This window comes from Typha angustifolia, chromosome 2, assembly GCF_048772165.1.
Source record: "Typha angustifolia cultivar Huaian chromosome 2, ASM4877216v1, whole genome shotgun sequence".
In the NCBI taxonomy this organism is placed as follows: Eukaryota; Viridiplantae; Streptophyta; class Magnoliopsida; order Poales; family Typhaceae; genus Typha; species Typha angustifolia.
Genome location: NC_133240.1, coordinates 6,614,324 through 6,635,818, shown reverse-complemented (window position 1 = coordinate 6,635,818; position 21,495 = coordinate 6,614,324). Strand labels below are relative to the sequence as shown.

The 21,495-nt window shown below is 38.3% G+C and overlaps 2 protein-coding genes across 6 annotated transcripts; one reads left to right on the top strand and one right to left on the bottom strand.

Annotated features, from left to right (window-relative positions):
- Nucleotides 1-1,029: 1,029 nt before the first annotated feature.
- On the bottom strand, nt 1,030-9,671 carry LOC140772582 (cell division protein FtsY homolog, chloroplastic). 5 transcript variants are annotated; one of them, XM_073114735.1, is made up of 11 exons: nt 9,286-9,664; nt 9,092-9,196; nt 8,679-8,752; nt 8,514-8,572; nt 7,959-7,996; nt 3,914-4,034; nt 3,751-3,819; nt 3,597-3,679; nt 2,119-2,187; nt 1,405-1,467; nt 1,030-1,279 (listed from the first exon to the last, which is right to left on the bottom strand). In XM_073114735.1, the coding sequence occupies exons 1-11, from the start codon at nt 9,589-9,591 to the stop codon at nt 1,166-1,168; spliced, it is 1,101 nt and encodes a 366-aa protein (XP_072970836.1). In that variant the 5' UTR covers nt 9,592-9,664; the 3' UTR covers nt 1,030-1,165. The 5 variants fall into 5 exon arrangements, with proteins under 5 accessions (XP_072970836.1, XP_072970828.1, XP_072970851.1 ...); XM_073114727.1 differs by lacking the exons at nt 1,030-1,279; nt 1,405-1,467; nt 2,119-2,187; ... (1 more) ...; nt 3,751-3,819; nt 3,914-4,034 and adding exons at nt 6,478-7,378; nt 7,450-7,885 and having other exon boundaries at nt 9,286-9,671; XM_073114750.1 differs by lacking the exons at nt 1,030-1,279; nt 1,405-1,467; nt 2,119-2,187; ... (1 more) ...; nt 3,751-3,819; nt 3,914-4,034 and adding exons at nt 6,478-7,378; nt 7,450-7,869 and having other exon boundaries at nt 9,286-9,671.
- A 6,966-nt stretch (nt 9,672-16,637) lies between these two features.
- On the top strand, nt 16,638-18,190 carry LOC140777182 (heat stress transcription factor B-2b-like). The gene is made up of 2 exons (XM_073121125.1): nt 16,638-17,045; nt 17,135-18,190. The coding sequence occupies exons 1-2, from the start codon at nt 16,794-16,796 to the stop codon at nt 17,888-17,890; spliced, it is 1,008 nt and encodes a 335-aa protein (XP_072977226.1). The 5' UTR covers nt 16,638-16,793; the 3' UTR covers nt 17,891-18,190.
- The last annotated feature ends 3,305 nt before the right edge of the window (nt 18,191-21,495 follow it).

The following is a 21,495-nucleotide window of genomic DNA, read 5'->3' as shown; positions in this document are numbered from 1 at the left end:
ATTGGAAGCGTTGATGTATTGGATAATGATTCATAGATGTGAGTTCTGCCTCGTCCACTGGAGAAAAAGTAAATACTAGCTATTTTAATTGTTTATACTAATATAAAGTAAGGTTTTGAAAATTGGTATTGGAACGGGCTGTCTGAAAAAATGATAAGTATTCGGCCGTTTGTAGATACGTATCGACAGTCTGTATCAGATCGAACTATTTTAATTAAATAAAATTATAAATATTATTTAAAAATATTGATAAATTTAAAAAAAATTATAAAAAAAATAATAAATAATAATTACTCATATATAAAGCTTAAAAAATAAAAATCTCTTTTCCTCCATCTCTTTTTCTTATCCCTCTAACTATTAGTATGAGTTATTCGTTCTCTTTCCTACTCTTTTTTTTTTTTTCCTCTCCCTCGCTCTCTTTTTTTTTTTTTTTTTCAATCTCCCCCTCTCTTCCTCTGATCCGATCCCAATCCTATAATATTCGGATATACGTTATTCTAATATTTAGTTATATTTTAGTATGCGTAATGATTACATTTGACGTAAAATAAAGTTGAAATGATGGTTTAACAAATCACTATAATTTTTTTTATAATGGATTGACGACAAGAATAGAGAAAAAGAAAAGAAATAGTGATTAAATGATAGTTAATTGAAGAAATGTGTTTTTAAGGTTCACAAGTGAATAGGTGCTGAAATATTAAAACCAATTTGGAAGCAAGAAGAAAATAAATTAGCTCTACTTATTTCTAGTGTCATACAGATGACCCCACTTTTGGAAATAGCTGGTGGATGAAATTAGGATTTACTTTTATGAAGCGAACCAAAAAAAGGATTTTACTTTCTTAAAGCAGTTTTGGTTCTGGAGGTTTATTGACCCACACTGCTATCTTGAAACATAACATAAATGACTGGTTCTGGAGGCCTCTTCTAGTTATATTGACTTTATTTAAGTGATCAATAAACATTGGAACAGTTGAAAATAAGAAATAAACCATAAACCTTTAAACATCTGCAATAGAGCAATAAGCCGCAAATTCAGACACTCATTTTAATCAAATAAAATTTAGCGTTACATCTTAATCTTTAACAACAAAAAAAACGTAATATTACGATCGTTAAACTACTGTACAAAAGGAGATCTCACAAGATTTTTATCACCTTAAGAAAAAATAGCATTAACAAAGGCCTCAGCATCAAAAGGTTGAAGGTCATCCACCCCTTCACCAACACCTACAAACTTGACAGGAATACCAAGTTCATCAACCACACTGACCTGCAAGAGACAGAAGGGGTAGCTTAGATGCTATCTAAGTCTAGGACAGACGATTTTAATGCAACCTAACACAATATATTGCAAAGGAATAATGTATAGTTTCTTAGAAGGATATTTGGACATACCACACAGCCGCCTCGAGCAGAGCCATCCAGCTTTGTCAAGATAAATCCTGTAACTCCGACGACCTGTCATACATTTGCGGAAGAATGTTATAGTAGTGATACAATTTCTTGCAGTAGAAATAAAAGACAAATGAACTCTTAAGTATTTGTCACTAGAACACCTTTATCTAGTTTTCACCAAATATTTGTCAAATTCTAAGCAAGGATCACATATCAATACAGGATCAAAAGTTTATTCATGTAATTCTGTAAACTGTAAGAAGGATGATACCTTATTTGAATTAATTTCTTCGGGTTTTATAAATATCAAATAGCAAACTAATGTCATTTGCTATAATATTGTTGCTTGTACAGCTATCAGAATTGAGTGATGATTGATCTGCAAGAGCTGGTGTTTATAAGTTATAACAAATTCAAATTGGAACATGTGATTCATTTGTTTAACTTGACTTGTTTGAGATAAGATATGTGCCGTTTCTCTTCCAACTGAAATCTATTATGTGCGCCGAGTGAAAACCATACTTTGGCACATCTTAGAATGTACTTGTTCCTATAAAGAAAAATGTGTTTGAATGCATCTGTTGTCAAATCATGTGATGAATGGCAAGTTTCTAGCAATTTCCTGATTATGGAGAATAAAAAAATATGCGTAAATAATAGTTAAAGATAATCATCAGCTGAAAACATGAATGATAGTCAGGATAAGAAGGTTACTTCATTGAACTCTCTCGCCTGTTGTAGCATATTCAGGCCAGTCGTCCCATCTAGAACAAGCAAAATCTCCTGCAAGCAGTAGAGGTGCCTAATGTTATTGATGATGTAAATATCAATTAGCATCATCATTAGGTTTCCCAAATGGATGAATTGCATTAATTAATTAAGAGAAAAGTTAAAGTTAAGCAAAGAACAAAATGACATACAGTAAATCCAAGCATAATAAACTAATACAAAGTAAAAAATAATAATAATAGAATAAACACCACACAGGGTCAGACGGTATCTAACCCAGTTATGAGAAGCACCAGCAAGCAAGTGAAACAATGAGAGGGGCAATACAAATATCGCCAATCACAAAGGTTTTCTGCTAACACCCCAAAACTTTCCATTATTAGTCAGTACAGTAATGTGAGACTCAGTAACTCCCTCATTATGTTATGTGCTTGTTCAAAAGTTTTGCTTCAACGAATTTGACTATATTCTATTTATAAAATCTAAACATTAAAAACATATATGGTAAATAAGAATTGTAAGATGATCCATAACTTCACATACTCGGATAGAGCAGTTTCAAGTGCTAATGCTATTGGGTTGAAAATTCTAGTGAAACTAATGGTGCATTATAGCCTACAATACAAATCAGAGTTTCATTCCTTATATATGCTTCTCAGAAACTCGAGTTTGTATGTCATTGATAGGATATCCCAATATCAACAGGAAGATGCGAAAATATTTCTAGTTTCATAGTTGCAATCATTTTCTTTTGAATAGTCTTAATTAGATGTCTTGGACAATTGGTAGTTCTATGTAAGGCCAGACCATTTTAATTGAGCTCATCATCATATCTTACATATGAGTCATATATGCTGGAAGATATTGTCTTAGTGCTGCTTTGTTTATAGAATACAGACCCATGGATTTCACGGGATGTATAAATAATTCATGAATGAAAAAAATCTTTTTAGAAGCAGGACTTTTTATCTCCTCTCATTTATTAGTCATATTTTATTCTTTTATTCTCCCAACTGATAAGGGCCCCTAAGACAGTCACCGTTATTGCTGTTCTCTGTTACCACCGTCTTCTGCTACAGCTATTTTCTACTTCTACTCTATTTCTGTTTCTTCACTGGATAATCAAAATTCATCAGTAACACTCAATTTTGTGCAAATATTGGTGCGAAACTGTTTCATTCAAGTTTTTCAACTGCAGAACCTCAATTGTAACCTCCAGTGGTACAAGATGTATTTTATGTGTTAACCGCTAACTGTTGTTTAGCATATGTTTAGAAACAGGTTTTATCATCAAGGAACTAAACATGGATGTGATGTATATTCCACAAATTCAGTGTGACTTTCAATAAAACTAAAACACAGATAAATTTGTTGACCAAGAGATATTAAAACGCTGCAACTTATTAAGAGCATGGTTTGAAAATTTGAATATTTCCCAAATTTCCAGACAGAGAATGTCATACATTAGGAGCACGAGGAATGATCTTAGCCACAGCTTTCTTGCAGGTAATTAATTCTTCCATCAGGCTATAATTTGTATGAAGGCCTGCAGAATGTTCAGAAAAAACATGCATCAGATTGTAATGCTAAATCAGAATTGAACAACAGTGTACGTACGTCCAGATGTATCACATAAAACTACATCATATCCTTGCTCCTTCCCCTTTTTCACAGCCTGTGAAAGAACTACCAATAAAGAGAAGTTAGATGGCATGTTTCTACTCTGTAACCAAAATCAAGCAAGTGAGACATAATATTTTAGTGCACTTGCAATTCATACCTGAAGGAGCTTTGGTCTTCTCACTCTGAGCCACAACTATTTCTGAACCAGTTCTCTCAGCCCATACTTCCAGCTGTTCACTAGCTGCCGCTCTGAATGTGTCACCTGCTGCCATTAGTACCTAAATCATCACGACAAAAAAAAAGTTCCTTTATGACAGGTCATCTAAAAGATTAAAAAAAACAAGATTGTTCTTAAGAAAATGTTGCCAAAAAAAAAATTACAAAATTCAATTTTATTAGACTTCCAAGGTATTTGATGTTAGGTCTTACTGTCCCAAGATGGGGGAAAAGGCAACATTGTAGATATGACCAAGTGAGAGAAATTTCCACGAAGAATCTTTAAAGAATTATTAGAAGAGTCTGAATTGTACTAATATCAACACTAGCAAGCTTCGACCTAACATGCTCATCACCACTAAATGGTTCTATTTGGGTGTATTTTTAAGCATCCAAGGGTTGATACTATTAGAGCAGAGGGGAAGAGTCAGATTCGCTTTGCACCGCTTTGATTGGATTCTGTCGATTTGAACTCCATGAAGTTGAAGGATCAGCTTTGATCAAATTCAGATGTGATTTGAGCCAGTATGAGCTCAACTGAGCTCAAATCATTGCAATGGGTCTCATCAAATCAAAACTATCACCAACTTTCTTAAATTCAGTCATAGTTAGGGTTTTTTGTAGCTAATTGACTCAACCAAATATCCAACTCACTGAAGTGATCTAATTCAATATAATTATCTCATAAGCAAGTCGCTTTATGACTTAATAGACTCGTAAGATTCATCAGGAGAGTTTGCCACTTTCAAGCCTCCCTCATTGAACCAATTTGGTATTAAAGCTTAATTGAATCCACATCTGACTCAGTTAACTGACTGGTTCAAAGTTAATTTCAATTGCACAAGCTCTACTCAGACTTGAGAAGGGAGATTTTTCTAGAAGATCAAATGCCAAATTATCATTAGATGTTAATTTTTGAATCCATCTGAAACCCGTTACTTCTAATACAAGGTTCTTCTATGAATAGAGTTCAAATGTCACATTGACACAAGCTTTCTCATTATATGAGTTCAACTACAACTCCTTGGAGATAAAGCTGAATCAGAGGAGAAGATTTCACTTGTCTTGAGTTCATCACCTATAAATACATATCGGACTGCCCTCCCATCTACTTTTCTTAGAAAGCAAGAGATCAAAACTTTTGACATCAGAATTTTGGATATCAAAATCTTCTTTTGGAGATCAACCAACTAACAAAGGACGGAGATAATTCAGATGTTGTTGCATCAACCTTCAAGTCTTTTCAAGAAGGTGATCATGTGAAGATCACATAATCATCATCATGATTGAGGCTTGGAATTCTGTCTCCCTTAGCCAATATATTAAATATCTTATAAACCTTGATCAGTTGTCAATCACACTGGAAATACCTTAATCAGTGGTCAATCGTACTATTAGTCTTGGTGAAATACATTGTTAACCTTGATCGGTGGCCAATCGCATTGTAGTCTTGGTGAATCATCTTCCAATTTTGAAAGAGAGTCAATCGTGCTATTCACCTAACAACCCATCTAATTCATCTTTGTTGAGTCTTGGCATTTTGTCTTCCTTAACCAATACACCCCTTATCTTGTAATACCGTGAATGTGATAGGCACAGAATTTTGCCTTTTGCGACTTCCTTCGCCGACTGATTCGCTTCTTGTATTACATGATTTGTATATATTGACATTGTCATCCATAAAATCTTTTCATTGCCAACTTTATTATGAATTACTATCTTCATATCATTAATTCTCTCGCAATAACATATAAAAGTTTCTGACCAGTACGGGTCTCAAAGGTATCAATAGACCCGAGAATAAAACTTCTTTATCTTAATTTGGATGAATGTTACTCGAACTCATACGTTTAAGTCCCATAATTTAGTGCAGTTCTTAAATTCAGTTATCTAGTACGGATCAAAACCAATGAGTCGTTCATAATGAATAACAGTTTAATTGGAGGTTGCCTCCCGAAACATAATTAACCAGAATCAAACAAGATTCTAGGAAACAGGCAATATCCCAATCCCTTGACATCTTTATTTATTCATTACAAACCTTGAAAAAGTGTCAATGGAGAAAACTTCAATTCCCTCATCCCAATGCCCAAATCTTACCCCATGGGTCCATTGGTTTGAAAAGAGTTTGCAAGGAAAATCACCATCTAAGTGATGTCTTCATTGTCTAAGTGTCGTTCACTTTAGGAATAAGGAGAATTCAAGAATAGATATTTATATTTGTTATTCCTAAAATAAGGTCTTCATTTTAGAAAATATTTCCATGTTCACTAGTATTTTAAAATAAGAGTATAATAATTATCTTTAATATGATCAAAATAAAGAAATAAAATAGAAAAAAGATATCTTTTCTTTTATAAAATTACAACAAATACCCTTTGATATGATATAAAGGAGATTAATGGAATAAATATCTAATATAAATTATTAAGTGGGTTCAAAGTTTCCTCGATTTTGGCTTCAACTATCTCAAGCATATCAGTATTATTGTGAATTTTGCCTTAGGACACCCATTGTCAATAAGCTAATTTCTAGTGCTGATCATGCAAGTTTGGTTTCATACCAATTCAAGCAGGCTTGTGACAATTCCTTGAATCAAGCATCTTTTTTATTTCCCATATCTGATGCTAGGGTTCTGTCAAATATGGGCTTCAGAATTTCTCTTTTACTATTTAGTGAGAAAAATGTTTCCTGAGAAAAGTCATAGTGAACTGGGAAAAATAATCAGCTTTATGAAAGATAAGATCAAATCAACAAAATGTTTTTCTCACTCTTGAGAAATGCCAAAGATCCAGACATGTATCAAGAGGACAGTCTCACTGAAAAAATAAATCCCTAGACACACGTATGTATCTAAACACTAGGCAATGATATCGCTCGTTCGCTTAAGTAAAAGTCCGAAGAAATATTAAGAACGAAAGCAGAGATGAACGCCAAGATTTTAACGTGGAAAAACCCAAAACGGGAAAAAACCACGGATCCAAACTCGGATCAAAACCAATCACTATAATAGTAGCAGTTACAAGACTGACTCACAAAACACCCCGTCGATCCAAACGACTTTGTTTCTCTCAGTCTTGATCGCTAGAACCTATGATTAACTGCTTCTTGTGATTGAAGTCCAATCTCAGTAGCCCTCGAGATTGATCTTTCGTCTAGATCACCCTTAAGACGAAAGATTAAATTCTTGTAGATGAGTGGAACATTGTTAGTTAAAGAATCGATGTAGCCTCAAGAAGTCTCCTTCAATAATATTTCTTCAACTCCCCTAGGTTAGGGCAACACTATCCTTATATATGATCTCCAAGATAAAGCCAAATCCAAGTCATATTCGTACTCACGAAAATCCAATAAATTGCAAACTTCATAGGTGCGTTCGAACGCGGCCCAAGTGCGTTCGAACGCGGCCCGAGTGCGTTCGAACTGCCTAACTTAATCTCAGGTGCGTTCGAACGGGCCCAAGTGCGTTCGAACGCGACAGCTTGAATTCTTCAGGTTGCGTTCGAACGCGTTTGTGAACGCTGCTCTCGGTCTGTGTGAACGCAGTACCCGCGTTCGAACGCATTTGTGAACGCGGCTCTCTGTCTGTGTGAACGCAGTGCCCGCGTTCGAACGCGCTTGTGAACGCGGCTCTCTGTCTGTGTGAACGCAGTGCCCGCGTTCGAACGCGCTTGTGAATGCGGCTCTCTGTCTGTGTGAACGCAGATTTCGCGTTCGAACGCGTTTGTGAACGCGGCTCTCTGTCTGTGTGAACGCAGTGCCCGCGTTCGAACGCGCTTGTGAACGCGGCTCTCTGTCTGTGTGAACGCAGATTTCGCGTTCGAACGCGTTTGTGAACGCGGTGAGAACGCGAGGCTTTTCTCCAATGATCTTGCAATTCTTCACACCAGTGATATTCTAGACTTGTGTAAAGCTCAAATACATGAAAGAATACACTTAGAATATTTTGTACAAAATTGCCAACAAATAAAAAACCTAACACTCACCTTTACTCCTTCATTCTTTAATCTGTGAGCAAGCTTTCCTGCAAAATTAGATTCATGTATGATGAGAAAATACAAAAAGATCTTAGCATCTAACCAAATTTGCAAATTTTGAGATGTTATTTTATGCCTTTTTTAGTGTAAATATTTATACTGCACTAAATCACATCAAATGCAAAGCATAATCAGACAAAGTTGAAAGACTCAATTCTCATTATAGAATATGCTCTTGGTACAACACAACTTTTGTAGTATACTCAGATAATGTGATAGATAACTGTCTCGAAAAAGTGTTGCAAATACAACATGCAAATGCATCACCTCCAACAAATCAAGCAAATCATGTGATATAATTAGGTACAACATCTCAGTTCCTCTGACCAATAAAAAAAATCACATGAGTACATATCTGCATGGTTTGGATTAAGATCCCACAAAAAATGTACCATAAGAACATTTCATTATATCTACATGAACTGGCCTTGAAAGAAAATTGCACTTTCTGAAATAAGAAACATAAGATAAAGGACAAAATGAGCAAGATTAAGAATGAATTACCAAGAGAGGTAGTCTTTCCACCTCCATTCACCCCAACAACCATGATCACAGCTGGCTTCCTGATATCACAAGGACATCAAAACCTCCGCAGTTTAAAGCCAATAAGTTAGAATAGAATATGAGTTAAATACAGAACAAAGACCCAGATAGGCTAGAAGGAAAAACCTGAACCCTAGCTGAAGCTCTGTCTTGCTTCCTTTGCTTGTCAACAACTCAAGAACACTCCTTTTCAATGCTTCCTACACAATCAATATCCCTCATTAACAACCATCATCCAGTTCCGTGATGAAACATCGAGAATGAGTCGAAGCCTTTCATGGTACTGTTGGGCCTAATCAGTACATACAGTGAAAATAATTTTTTACTACAAGTTTACTAAGCACTCTAAGAGAGAGTTTATGAGAAATTTCTCCATTGATGGTGGTTTTAATGAGATCCTGTGGTTTTCTCTATAAATGGAAACTTCCCAAACACTTCATATTAGGTATCAAGGATGCACACATCATAAACCACATCATATCGTTACGAGGTAATGATAGAAGAGACACAAAAACTCAAAAGGTATTAAATTTTGCTACCTTTATCTCAGTTCCCGACTTGAGCTTCCCCGCCGATATGTCGTCCCTCAAGCTATCCACAATCTTCATAGAAATTCTGGGCCCAAAGTCCGACACCAGCAACGCCTACACAAAGATCGACCAAAAAAAAAAAAAGATGAGACTCCAAAAACAAAATTCGCCATTCGTGTTATAAAATTGGGGATTTGGAGGACCTCTTCGAGCTCATCGAGCACACGGTCAGTGTCGGCGAGGTTCCAGTAAAGCAGGAGCTCATCAACGACGGCGAGGTTCTCGCGGGTCTTGGAGAAGCCGGAGAAGATCTTCTCGACGTCACTCTTCGCCTTCTCCTTGATGAGCCGACCCAGCCTCGTGAAGAACCCGGTTTGGCCGGCGGCGGAGCACGTGAACCGAGGGGAGCCGCCAGTTCGCCGTAGGAGGAGGGCAGCAGAAGGGGATTTGGAAGGAGGAGGAGAAGATGAGTGGAAGAAGATGAGCCGCGAGGAAGCAGCGGCGGCCATTCGTCTCTTTCGAGCTCGTTCTCGGCCTCCTCGCCTTTGGAGGATGGCTTCGTGGTGGTAAATTGTGAGGTGGAAATTTAGTTTGTAAACGGATGAGTTGCGGTCTTGCGGGTCGGATTGTGCAACTTAATGATATCCGTATCTACTTTCCTCATTTGGGACTTTGGAATTGGGAGCAATTATTATATATATGGCCGGCCTCGTAGAAGATATTTTTAACGATAACTTTATATACCTTTTTGATATGTACCTTCTTTTTTTGTTGTTGAGAAAAATAGGTCCGACCCGATTATATTATTGAGTCAAAGGCAACGTAAGAGATAAGAGAGAAATGAGAAGGGAGACTGCTTAGAGTTTTTGACCAAAATAGTCTTATTTTTTAAATCTTTTTTCGAAATGTACTGCACTCAAATTTATTTACCAAATGGAATCTAATTCACTATAGCCCTAATAAAAACGCTGAATTTAACTTAGTCTTTCAGCAATTTATATACATAAAACGCTAAACAGATCAGCGTTTTAGAACTAGATAAAAATACTAAACTGATTAGGATTTTTGTTAGAGCTACAGTAAATTAGATCATATTTGGTAAATAAATTTGAAAGTAGTCTATTCTGATAATAAAGTTTTGGAAGAGGGCTAGTTTGATCAAAAACTCGATTAGTTACAAAAAGAAAGATTCTATAAAAAGCCTCGAACGATACTTGGGAAGAGGGAGAAGAAAGGCGATCTCCCTCTTAAAACCCCAATATTCTTCTCATTCCACAAAAGATATTAAAACATATAAAAAATATGGTATATGGCCTGTAAGAGCCTCGGTTTTAAAGTCGTTGTCCGGCAAGAGATCCAGTAATCTAAGAGCAACGATGGAACAGACGGCAACCCTGATTTGGAAAGAAGGAATCTCATAAGAGCTTGAGGATGTACACTCAAGAATATAAAGAGATTTTGTCATCATCTCATAACAAAAGAGATAAGAAAAAAGGACCGAAGGAGTATCCTATATGGAATCTGTGAAGAATAATTAACTAGAGGAAAATTTTCAACTTTGATGGTAATACTAGAGCTGTAACAACCCAATCTCAAAAAAAAAAAAAAAAAAAAAATCATGGGCACGACGCGACCGGCCACACTGTGGTCGGCCTCGTGCCCATGCCAGCTGCTCATACAGCTTGGTGGGGCGCCACGCGCCTGCGGCCAGCTGGCCGCGGTGGGCCCCGGCGCCGCCACTACTCCTCCTCCACCGCCTTCCCTCTCTCTCTCTTTAAATCTCTCTCTATCTCTCTCTCTCTCTCGAGGCTCTCTCTCTATCTCTCTCTCTCGCCGAGGCCGGTCGTCGCCGTCGCCACCTCCACGAGCGCCGGTGAGCTCCTCTCTCTCTCTCTCTCTCTCGCTCTCTCTCTCTCTCTCTCTTTCTTGCCCGCGGGTGGGCTTGTCGGAGCCGAGCCACCGGCGAGAGGCCGGCCGCTGGCTGGCCAGCAGCGGCCGGTGCCCTCCCCGCCGGCCCGGGTCCGCAACCGCCTCCCTCACCTCCCCTCTTTCTTCTCTTTCTCTTCTGTTCTTCTTCTTCTTCTTCTTTCTTTCCTTCTTTCTTTCTTTTTCTCCTTCCTCAGCTCCTCTTTTCTCTTTCTGCACAGTGTTGGGCTCGGCCCAGCACTGTAGCAGACAGTGCTGGGCCGAGCCCAGCACTGATGGCAGTTGTAATTAATTTATTAATTAATTAGTTTATTTATGTTATTTATTTAAGTATTTTGCTTCTTAATTAATGCAAATAGATTATTTAGACATTAACTATTTTAATAATATTATATATCCTTCAATGTATTTTTATTAATGATAATTTTTATAATTAATGATTAATTAGGCATAAATATAGGTAATACTTATATTTATTTATTTACTTACTTATATGTATATTAGATTAATAGATAAATTTGTAAATTATAATTATTAGATTTATATTCTAATATTCTTATAATATACATTTTTAAGTAACTCTATTAATTTATTATACATTATTATTTTGTAGCAAATAAGATAATGATTACATAGTCCCTAATTAATCAAGATATAATTTAATTATAATTAGATTTTTATCTATATTTTATTTATAATTAAAATCTAGCCAATCATAAAAACAAGTAGAAATTCTAAAATCTAATAAATCATCATATTTTACTCGAACTGATTATAATGGGATAAACAACTAACTTTATGTTACTTAAACATTTTCAGATCCCGAACCCCTTATTTGAGACCCCGTGGACCTTGCTAGCGATGAGTGTCACTCGGTTACCTGACAGACGTGAGAGATGCGTGGTTTGTATCTTCTGATCAGACGGTGAGTAGTCTTATCCCCTAGATCCCCTTCTCAAATTAGGATATATTACATATTATGTACATGCATAATTTTGGCTTCCAGCATGATTATATGACTTTATATAGAGATGATTTCAGTCAAACATATTTTATCATGCATTTGATTAGACTGATCTGGGATATGAGTACATTGGTGATATATAGAGATGATTGGAGATGATTATGCTGTTATGATTTTATGTCGGGATGATTTCTATCATGAGTATGCATGTGGTAGATTAGCATGAGTATGCATGTGTTAGATACATGGTTGGAGTTTGCATTACATCATTTTGCTCTTGATTCCTATTCCACCTAAATTCCGGTTATGCATTGACTTATTATTGTACTGGATATATGCATATGATTTGTCATTTAAAAAGGAAAGCATGAAATGTGATTGATAGGATAGTTGATAGAAAGCGTGAGGATACCCGAGTGGGCGCGAGGGTTAGGACGCGCTTGGTGGATGATTGATCGCTCGACATGGTCGCGATCCTGTTGGCCTTACGTCCGAGGTCGTTAGTCTGTGTGCGCAGCAGACATTCGGACACATGCCGTTCGCTAGGGCATATGTGGCGAGTTATCCTCACGAGATTTCTATCAGCTAGAAGGGTGCCCGGTCTGGATGGATGTTGATACCCTAGCGGATGGCAGTGTATGGTTATATTTGAGATACTCCTTGCGGATGGCAGAGTATGCTCTGAGCCTTCGGGCATGATGTTGAGACCGGGTACCGGGTGTTGACTGTGCACAGTGGTCTAGTATGATGATATTATACCGAGATGTCGGTGATGATCGTGATGTTGAGAAATGCATATGATTTCATTATCATTCGGTTACCTGATTATCGAGTGGTCAATATGCATCATATATGGTTGCATTTGATATCATAGCATAGTCATGATCGGCATGCATCATGTGTCATATTTGAGAGAGAGTTATGATGATAGATGACATGGAGATTTGTTTACTCATGGTCGAGGATTATATACTTTTATCAGTTATGACATGTTATCTTCTTTTCATTTATATATTATTGAGGATACATTCATATACTCATTCATGACATGATACTCTTTCTGATTCATATTATCTAGTACATGATTTACTCTCTGTTTGGCATCACTGATTCGGGGTAAGGTCTATTCACTGAGCCTTTTGCTCATGACTCTCTTTATTTCTTTTCTAACCCCCTCAGATATGTGGTACGTGATAGCGACTTGAGAAGATATTTTAGAGCGATGATGAGGTGAGCTATAGATACGAGATGGTATAGATGATAGTTTATATAGAAATCGAGTTGTACCAATATTTGATATTTGTACTCTTTTGTATTAGACAATGATTTGTATAATACAGGTCGAATCATAGTGTACCCTTGTATTAGTTATTTTAGTTGTATCTTGATGGTTTGTTGTGGCCTGTGTGGGTCCTACCAGATTATGTAGTGGTCTAGTGTATATTATTGTGGACTTTGATATTCATATGTTAACAGGTTTATTTGATTAAGAGTATGATTTATTTGGTGATGGATTATGTGATCATGGATATGTTAGCAGGTGTTATTTGATGATGTCATGAACGTATGTGCACAGGAGTGTATCTGTGCGTGACGGGCCCCGCCCGACCTGTCGCGTGCGCCGCGCGTGCCGTGTGGGCGCGTGTGCGTGCACGTGCCCGTGCCGGGCGGGGGCGTTACAAGAGCACTAAGGAGTTGAGGCTTTTGCAAAGTGCTATCACCTAGTTGAACTTGATTAAGGTGTCACCATCCATTCTCGTAGGCCACTTCAAGGAGTTGAGGCTTTTGCAAAGTGCTATCGCCTAGTTGAACTTGATTAAGGTGTCACCATCCATTCTCATAGGCCACTTCAAGCTAGTGGCATCCTTGAGATGGGCCAAGGGCTGGGAGGTGGGTGGAGAAACGGAAGGCCTTAGGAAGCGAATTTGAAAGAGATCACTACCTCAATGGTCAATCTAGAACCGCACCATCTCTCGTTTCCAAGATGGTGAGCATCTTCCTAGTGAATCCTTGAGAAAGATAAAGCTTCTATAATAGAGCCCTCCAAAGTGTTGGTGATCTAACCTATTATGTAGGCAAATTTTGTCCCAATCAACCTGCAATTAGACATGATCATTGGATGGGCCAGGCTGAGTTCGAGTCGAGCTTTTCGGGCCAACTGAGCTTAAGTATTTGTTCACAGCCCGATTCACCAATAACTTGAGTCGAGCTGGGCTAGAATACTCTAGCCCGTTACCGCCCGTCGACCCGTGAGAGATTGGGCTAGCCGGTTAGGCAAGGCCGACCCGACCCAACTTATATTTTAGCTATTTTTAGAATATTATTTTACTATTAGCTTTTTAAAAAAAATATTGATGTTCCTCCATTTAAAAAATAATAATAATAAATTTTAAAAAATTAAGATGTGCTTAAAAAAAATGTAAAACAGTATAGTACCAAAATTTACGTTCGTTTTTACTGTAGCAGAACAAGCAAATTATTGTAACAAAATTACATACACCTCTGAAAATATCCCTTACTATTTATATAATCTAGAAGGTAATATATACTTTAGTAGAGATCACTACGGTTTAGATAGATTAAGAAACTTTTATCAACAAAACAATAATTAAGAGACAAATTGTATATTTATCTTTTTAGGGTTAAATATATTTTATCCCATATTCTTATACCGAACGTGTTAAGGTGTTTAAACAACAATTTTTTATATATTTAGCTTTAATCCTCCTCATAATTTTACATTTTTTAATAATTGAATACCTATTTACTTATTACATTTTATTTTAGTATTATGACCTAACATTATATATATAATTCCAATTAGTTGTTGTAAAACAAAAAGGAAATTTTGATCTTCTTGTGTTAAAATTAACATACGCTAGACAGTTGTATTATAAGCCAGAACTATAAGAAAATTAACTAACATAAAAGAAAGACAATCCAAATTTTAGCCTAATCACATAAATGTAATTATATTTCTTCCTAGATTCTAACATTTTTTATCTTGATATTTTAAATTGCCTGAAGAAAAAGAAGGTAAATCAATAGAAGCAAGATCAAGAGGTAAGAAGGGTTGGTGTATATATACATGATACTAACTAAGAAAGGTTAGAACCTCTCCAAGAGGGAATATCTATCAAGGCATTATTCCCTTTTGCCCTATGTACCAAAGTGCAGAGTACATACCTGAGAGCTAGTATAGTGTTTCATTGGATTCAAACTTAGTCCTATATGAGTTTGTAAGCTCATCTATTTCTATTGTAGACATGCAAAATATACCATTTAAAAGAAAATCGCTAAATTCCTATCGAGCTTAGCCCCGTTCACTTGTGAAATCAAAATAGTCTTTTTCTAAGATCAGTATTATTTTTGGTATAGTAACTAAACAACAACTTTAACTTCTTCTAATATAGTAATTCATCGTTCTTTTTCTTTTTATTTAATAATAATAATTTAAAATTACTATTTGATCTCTAGATTAGACAACAACACCTAATTACTACTACTACTGTTACTTTGCATCCAAGAGTATTTTTGTTATTTGGTTTAAAATATTATCAATTCTCTTTATTAATATCTAATTTTATATCACTTTAAATATAATTATTACTTGTTATATTAATATTTAACTAAACAATAGAATAGCTTACGATGATATTATCATTTCTTCTGGCATTAAAAATTAGGATACTTATTCTATAATTAACCTTATTCGGCATTAAATTTTAACTATTTTAAGTATGTTAAATTTGTTTAATAACGCGTCTAATTAATTTTGAAACTTATATAAGACTAAGTGAGTTGTAAAATAATAACTTCTAAATATTTTGCTGAAAATTTAAAAACCACAATAAAATATCTCAAAATTAGTATTTTTTTAGTAATTGTTAAATATTTATATAAATGGTTGTGTAAATATTTTGAAAATTTATACAAATCACACCTAATATTTTATCTATCTTATTATTTACACCTGTCTTTAAGAATATTATAATTCAACCCTTTATTTGTTTTCTTATAATTCTTATTTAACATCTTAACGTTATTTTAACTAATTATTATCAACTAAATTATTAAAATATCTTCACTATTTTTTTTTATATTTTCTCCCATCATCTTTTTCATCTATCTTTTCTACCGTCGCATCGTCGTTGTCGCGGCCACCTTTTTTTTCCGTCGTGCTACCTTTCTTCTTCACTTTCGCTGTTAGAGAGTGAATTACGGTGTAAAAAAAAATATAGGATGTAATTTGTAAAAATTCTAATATTTTGAAGTGTAACTGGACGCTAATTTGTTCAAAAATTCGCCCGTCATAATTGAGCTAATGAGCTCCCACGGCCAACACCAACCTTATCGCTTCTGTCACTTTCCAAACCACCAATTCTCGACACGTACGCGCGACTCCACGTAAACTACTCCCCGACCCGAACCTTCCACCGGAAACTACGAATCGAAGCTTCTCGCGCTTTCCCCTCGCACCCATCAAATCCACCGCATAAACTTCTACTATGCAATCACCTCTGTGGCTCCATCATCGACCAGCATCCCCATCGCCACTAAGATCGTACGGCAGATACTATAACCCGCATAAGTAAGTAATTTATGCGGTCACCGGCAGTAAAAGTCCGCGAGTTGCCATTCCGTGTACGGTTGGGTGGTCGACTTTCTCCTCCTCTCTTTCTTCCACCACCCTTTCCATTCTTTCCCACTCAAGAGCTCACCTTTTTCATTTTCTTTCCAATTTTTTTATAATAACAACCTTGGAGACTTCTAGAAACTTTTAAAATCTCCTCGCCTTCCTCCTCCCTTCCTCTATCTCAGATGGGAGATCTCGCTGAAAAGGAGATGGAGCCGGCGCCGCCGTCGGAGGCGGCGCAGAGGTCGCTTCCGACGCCGTTCCTTACGAAGACGTACCAGCTCGTCGACGATCCCGCCGTCGACGACGTGATCTCGTGGAGCGAGGACGGAGCCACCTTCATCGTGTGGCGGCCTGCCGAGTTCGCCCGAGATCTCCTCCCGAAGTACTTCAAGCACAACAATTTCTCCAGCTTTGTCCGCCAGCTCAATACCTATGTCCGTTTCTCCATCTAGTTCGTAGATCGAAATCGAAATCTCTTGCTTGTTTTGGCTTCTTATCGAGGTTTTTGCTGGATTCTTGATAGGGATTTAGGAAGATCGTGCCGGATCGGTGGGAGTTCGCGAACGATTGCTTCAGGAGGGGTGAGAAGCGGCTCCTACGTGACATCCACCGCCGGAAGATCTCCGCCGCGGCCGCGGCTGCGCCGGCGGCGGCAGTTACGGCGGCGATTCCGGTGGCCGTGCCGCTGAACCTGCCAGGATCGCCAGGGAACTCAGGGGAAGAGCAGGTTATCTCGTCTAACTCGTCCCCGGCGCCGTCAGCGTCAGGATCCGCCAGCGAGAAGGATTTGAAGGAGGAGAACGAGAGGCTGAAGAGAGAGAACGCTCGGCTTTCGAGAGAATTAGGGCAGATGAAGAACCTATGCAACAATATCGTCCGCTTGATGTCAAAGTACGCCGCTAGCCAGCAGCTCCAAGGCGGCGGCGACGCTGGATCGGACGCGGAGGTGTCGGCCCCGCCGGTTTTGGAACTGATGTCGGCGAGGATCGACGGCGATGAGGCGGATGAGGAGAGGGTGAAGACGGTGGAAGTGACATGCCCGAGGCTGTTCGGGGTCTCGATCGGGATGAAGCGGGTACGGGTTGAGAACGAGGAAGATCCAGTTCAGAAGGCGGAGGTGAAATCGGAGCCGTCGGATCCGGAACCCGATAACAAAGCGGGTGAACCCGAACACCAACGTTGGCCCATATACCGCCCTCAGCCGATCCATCGGAGCTACAGGGCTTGTAACGGGTCGGATATTGTTGGCGGAGATCCGGATAGTACGAACGTGCGGTAGTCGGCCGATCACGTGAGCCTGGAGCAGATCAAGAATAGAAAAAGTAGAATTATTTAGAAATCACTACATGCTTAGCTGCTCTCTTTTTGGATGTATATGTAATTATGTATAATTTAGTTGTTTCCTGGAGACGAAATTGCATTTCCAAGGAAAAAGTATAAGAGTAATTTAGGTCGTCGGTAAATTCTGACTTCTTGTTGTATGAAATATATAAATGTATCTCTCGGTAGTTGGGATCTGGGAACGAGGCAGCAAAAGATTTCTGACTAAATAAAAAAGTGAGAGATATTACCAGTTTTAGTCATTCGTCGTTACGCGCTAATGATATAGGACCCATCCAACGGATAGTTGGATAAGATGAGGTGGGTTGTGTGCTTGTTCCTTGGTTTATTGAAGATAAATATTATTTTCTGTGCTCCCAGATGCGCCAGTGGTTAATTAACCACGATAACAACCCGAAGAAGGATAGCCTCTCCAGATTATACCAAATTAATCACTACAAAAGTCCACGCAAAAGTGGCAAAATTGCAAGAATTGAATAGGTCAATGGTGTAACAATCAGAAGGAAAAAAAGGCTCATGTGCATGTGTCCCTTTCCTCTCTTTCCCTAGCTCTTTTCTTCTTCTCCTTCTTTTCTTCTTCTTTTCTTCTTTTTTTCTTCTTCTTCCTTCTCCCCGCCACCTCACTCCCTCTTTTTTCTTCCTATCATGTCGGAGTGCTGCTGGAACCGTCGACCTTGTGGATCGAAGCGCCGAAGCTACCTCATCCTCCAAGTAAGTCATATATGCAATTAATTAATTTATTTTAAGTTCTTTCCTCCGGTGTGCCCTTCTCTTGGTCTCACCGTGATTCGACTGGCCGGCGGCTTCATGCCTTGCCGCACCGATTCGATGAGCTTCCATTTTTCGCAAGGATGCCCCTAGTGGCTTCCTTCAACGCCCTCGTGGCCTGTGCTGTCGAGTGAACCCTTGCCTTGGCCACCGCCGTCGATCACCTATGGCGGCTCGGCTTCCCTTCGACTGGCTTCTACTTGCTGAGGGGAGCATGTCGGTGCATTCGGCCAGGTTGTCGGTGGTTGGGTTAGCCAGTAACCAACCTTCCTCCTTTCAGTCGAGGTAAGGAAAGAGGGTGCGATCCAGTTGGGTGCAGCTAGCCCAAGTGCTGTGTTGAGTTGGGTGCGACCAAGCCTGAGCGTTGAGTCTAGGTGTGGCCCAGCTCATGGCCCATGTTTTGGGCCGGGCTGGGTGCGGCCCAGCCCGAGGCCCGGGCTGGGTGCGGCCCAGCCCGAGGCCCGCATGTCCCAACCCATGGGCCGGGCTAGGGTGGGTGCGGCCCAGCTTGTGGGCCGGGTTAGGTTGGGTGCAACCCAGCCCGTGGTGGGGTGTGGTTGGGCTGCATACAGCCCAACCCATGTTGTGTTGGGGTGTGGTTGGGCGACATGCAGCCCAACCCAAATTTGTGTTAGGTTTAGGCTGCAAGCAGCCCAACCCATGTGGTGGGTTTGGGCTACGGCCCAGCCCATGAGGCCTTTAGGCCTAGTTCCCTTGGGACTTTAGGCCAAATTTTGTGGGTTTGTGCTTGGCCTTGAGATGGTCGAGTCGATTAGTGGCTTAATAATATTTTTAAGTTATGCTAGTCATCATGTTCTTTTATTCTTGACAACCTAAGCCCTAATTAACCATTTTTTAGCAGATTGTGTTCGCTTTATTAATTATCTTATATATTAATGTTAATGAATTAGACCATGGTTTGAGAGTGCTGTTATAAATAACATATTATGAACTAGCTCCAATTGGATATTAACTTTTACTGATTATAATTTTGGGCTAATTTAATTTTATCAAAAGAGTCAATGGTCTGGGTGTATCTGTATTAATTCCTCCTATCGGAGAATTAATACATATAATTGTAGAAAAATAATATTAAGCAAATTGCTTTCTTTTGACAAAACTTATTAATTAAATATTGTCTAATGCGTTCTTTTGTAAATTTGATAATAGTGATTTGAGCAATAGTTTGAGGAGAATATTCTTTTATTACGTTTAATAACGCGTGTTGGCTCTACCTGGTTAATAAAAGTAGAAATTTCGAGATGGATCTACCCAATCCTATAATGAACGTCTATAAGATTATTTAACTAATTTATAATAGAAGTTTTGTGCTCATGCTTTTATATACTTTTCTTATCGAGGTAGACTCCCGTACTCTATGAGAATGATCTCATGGCGTAGTTACAGCTAGTATTAGGAAAGCAGTTTAGGCAAGTAAAACTTTTATAATTTGGGAGTTGTGTAGAGAATAAAATATCATACCTTATGAAATCATCATATTTATATTATGCATGTGCATACGTTTTCCTTACCGTTATTATTGCACATCATGCATGGTAATTATATTTTTGTGGTTCAGTAAGATTTCATATATCATGATATCCATACATATTTATTGGGCATGATCACGTGTTTAGCATACAAAACATGATAATAATGGATGTTACATTATGCTTGCTGTGTTGGATATCATGCCACTTGCACACATGCACGATCATAAAGGGGGTGACTGTTGCATCTCGATAGTACCCGACATCTCCCAGCTAGGGTTAGGAGCGGGGGATATTCTTATACTTATATATATATTATGGCCCACGCCTGAGGTCTTAATCTGTTGATTACAGACAATTAGGCAATCGTTTTGCCGAGCGACAAACGATTTACTCTCAATCAATAAGAGTCATACCTTTTTAGAGTATTTAAGATAGAGAGAGAAAAATAGGATGATGTAGACCTAGCGGTACCCGATGATGTAGGGTGAGGGCGCCCGTGAGTGATGACTCATGATTTCCGCACGGTGGTGCAATGGTGTGGAGTCGAGGGCTTGGATGATAATATCGATGTGCTATACTGACCCTTGTGATGAGCTTACGACTGAGGTCCTTAGTCTGTAGTAGCGGACAATCGGTCATGCTGTTCGTCGAGTGACGGGCCGGCGATTCTACCGCTAGGGTCTACCATCCCTTGAGGTATGTGTGTGGTCAACTGTGAGAATTGATGTAGCTTACAGACGGAGCTCTGCATGAATCTATGTTATAGACTTGGTAGTTTGAGATTATGCATATTATGTGGTATAGTATTGACATGACTTATGGGTAGAACTCAGTGTGAGCTTGAGTTGAGGACTTGATAGTCCGGATTGATGCATGGTAAGATAGTGATTACTAATGCGTGTGTGCATTAGATAAACATGTTGAGTATGAGATACTTATGCATCGATTTGATCATAATGCTTATATTCATTTTTACTTATCGTAGCATTATTCATTACACTATTTTTAAACTATAGAAGTAGAAACTTGCTGGGCTTTATACTCACCACCTTCTAGTGAAAATACTTTTAGATCAGTAGATGAACTGGCGTTCGTGGCGGATCTGGCGAAGATTGACTTGAGTCTTCTTATTCTTATTTTATTCATATAAATTAAGCTAAATAGTTTGTAGCTCCTATATGGGCTTTGTCTTACTTTTATTATGGATATGTATTTTAGGCTTGTTGTGTCCTTGGTGTTATGGGCTTCTTGTCTGTATTATTTATAGAAATGTGAGATTTTT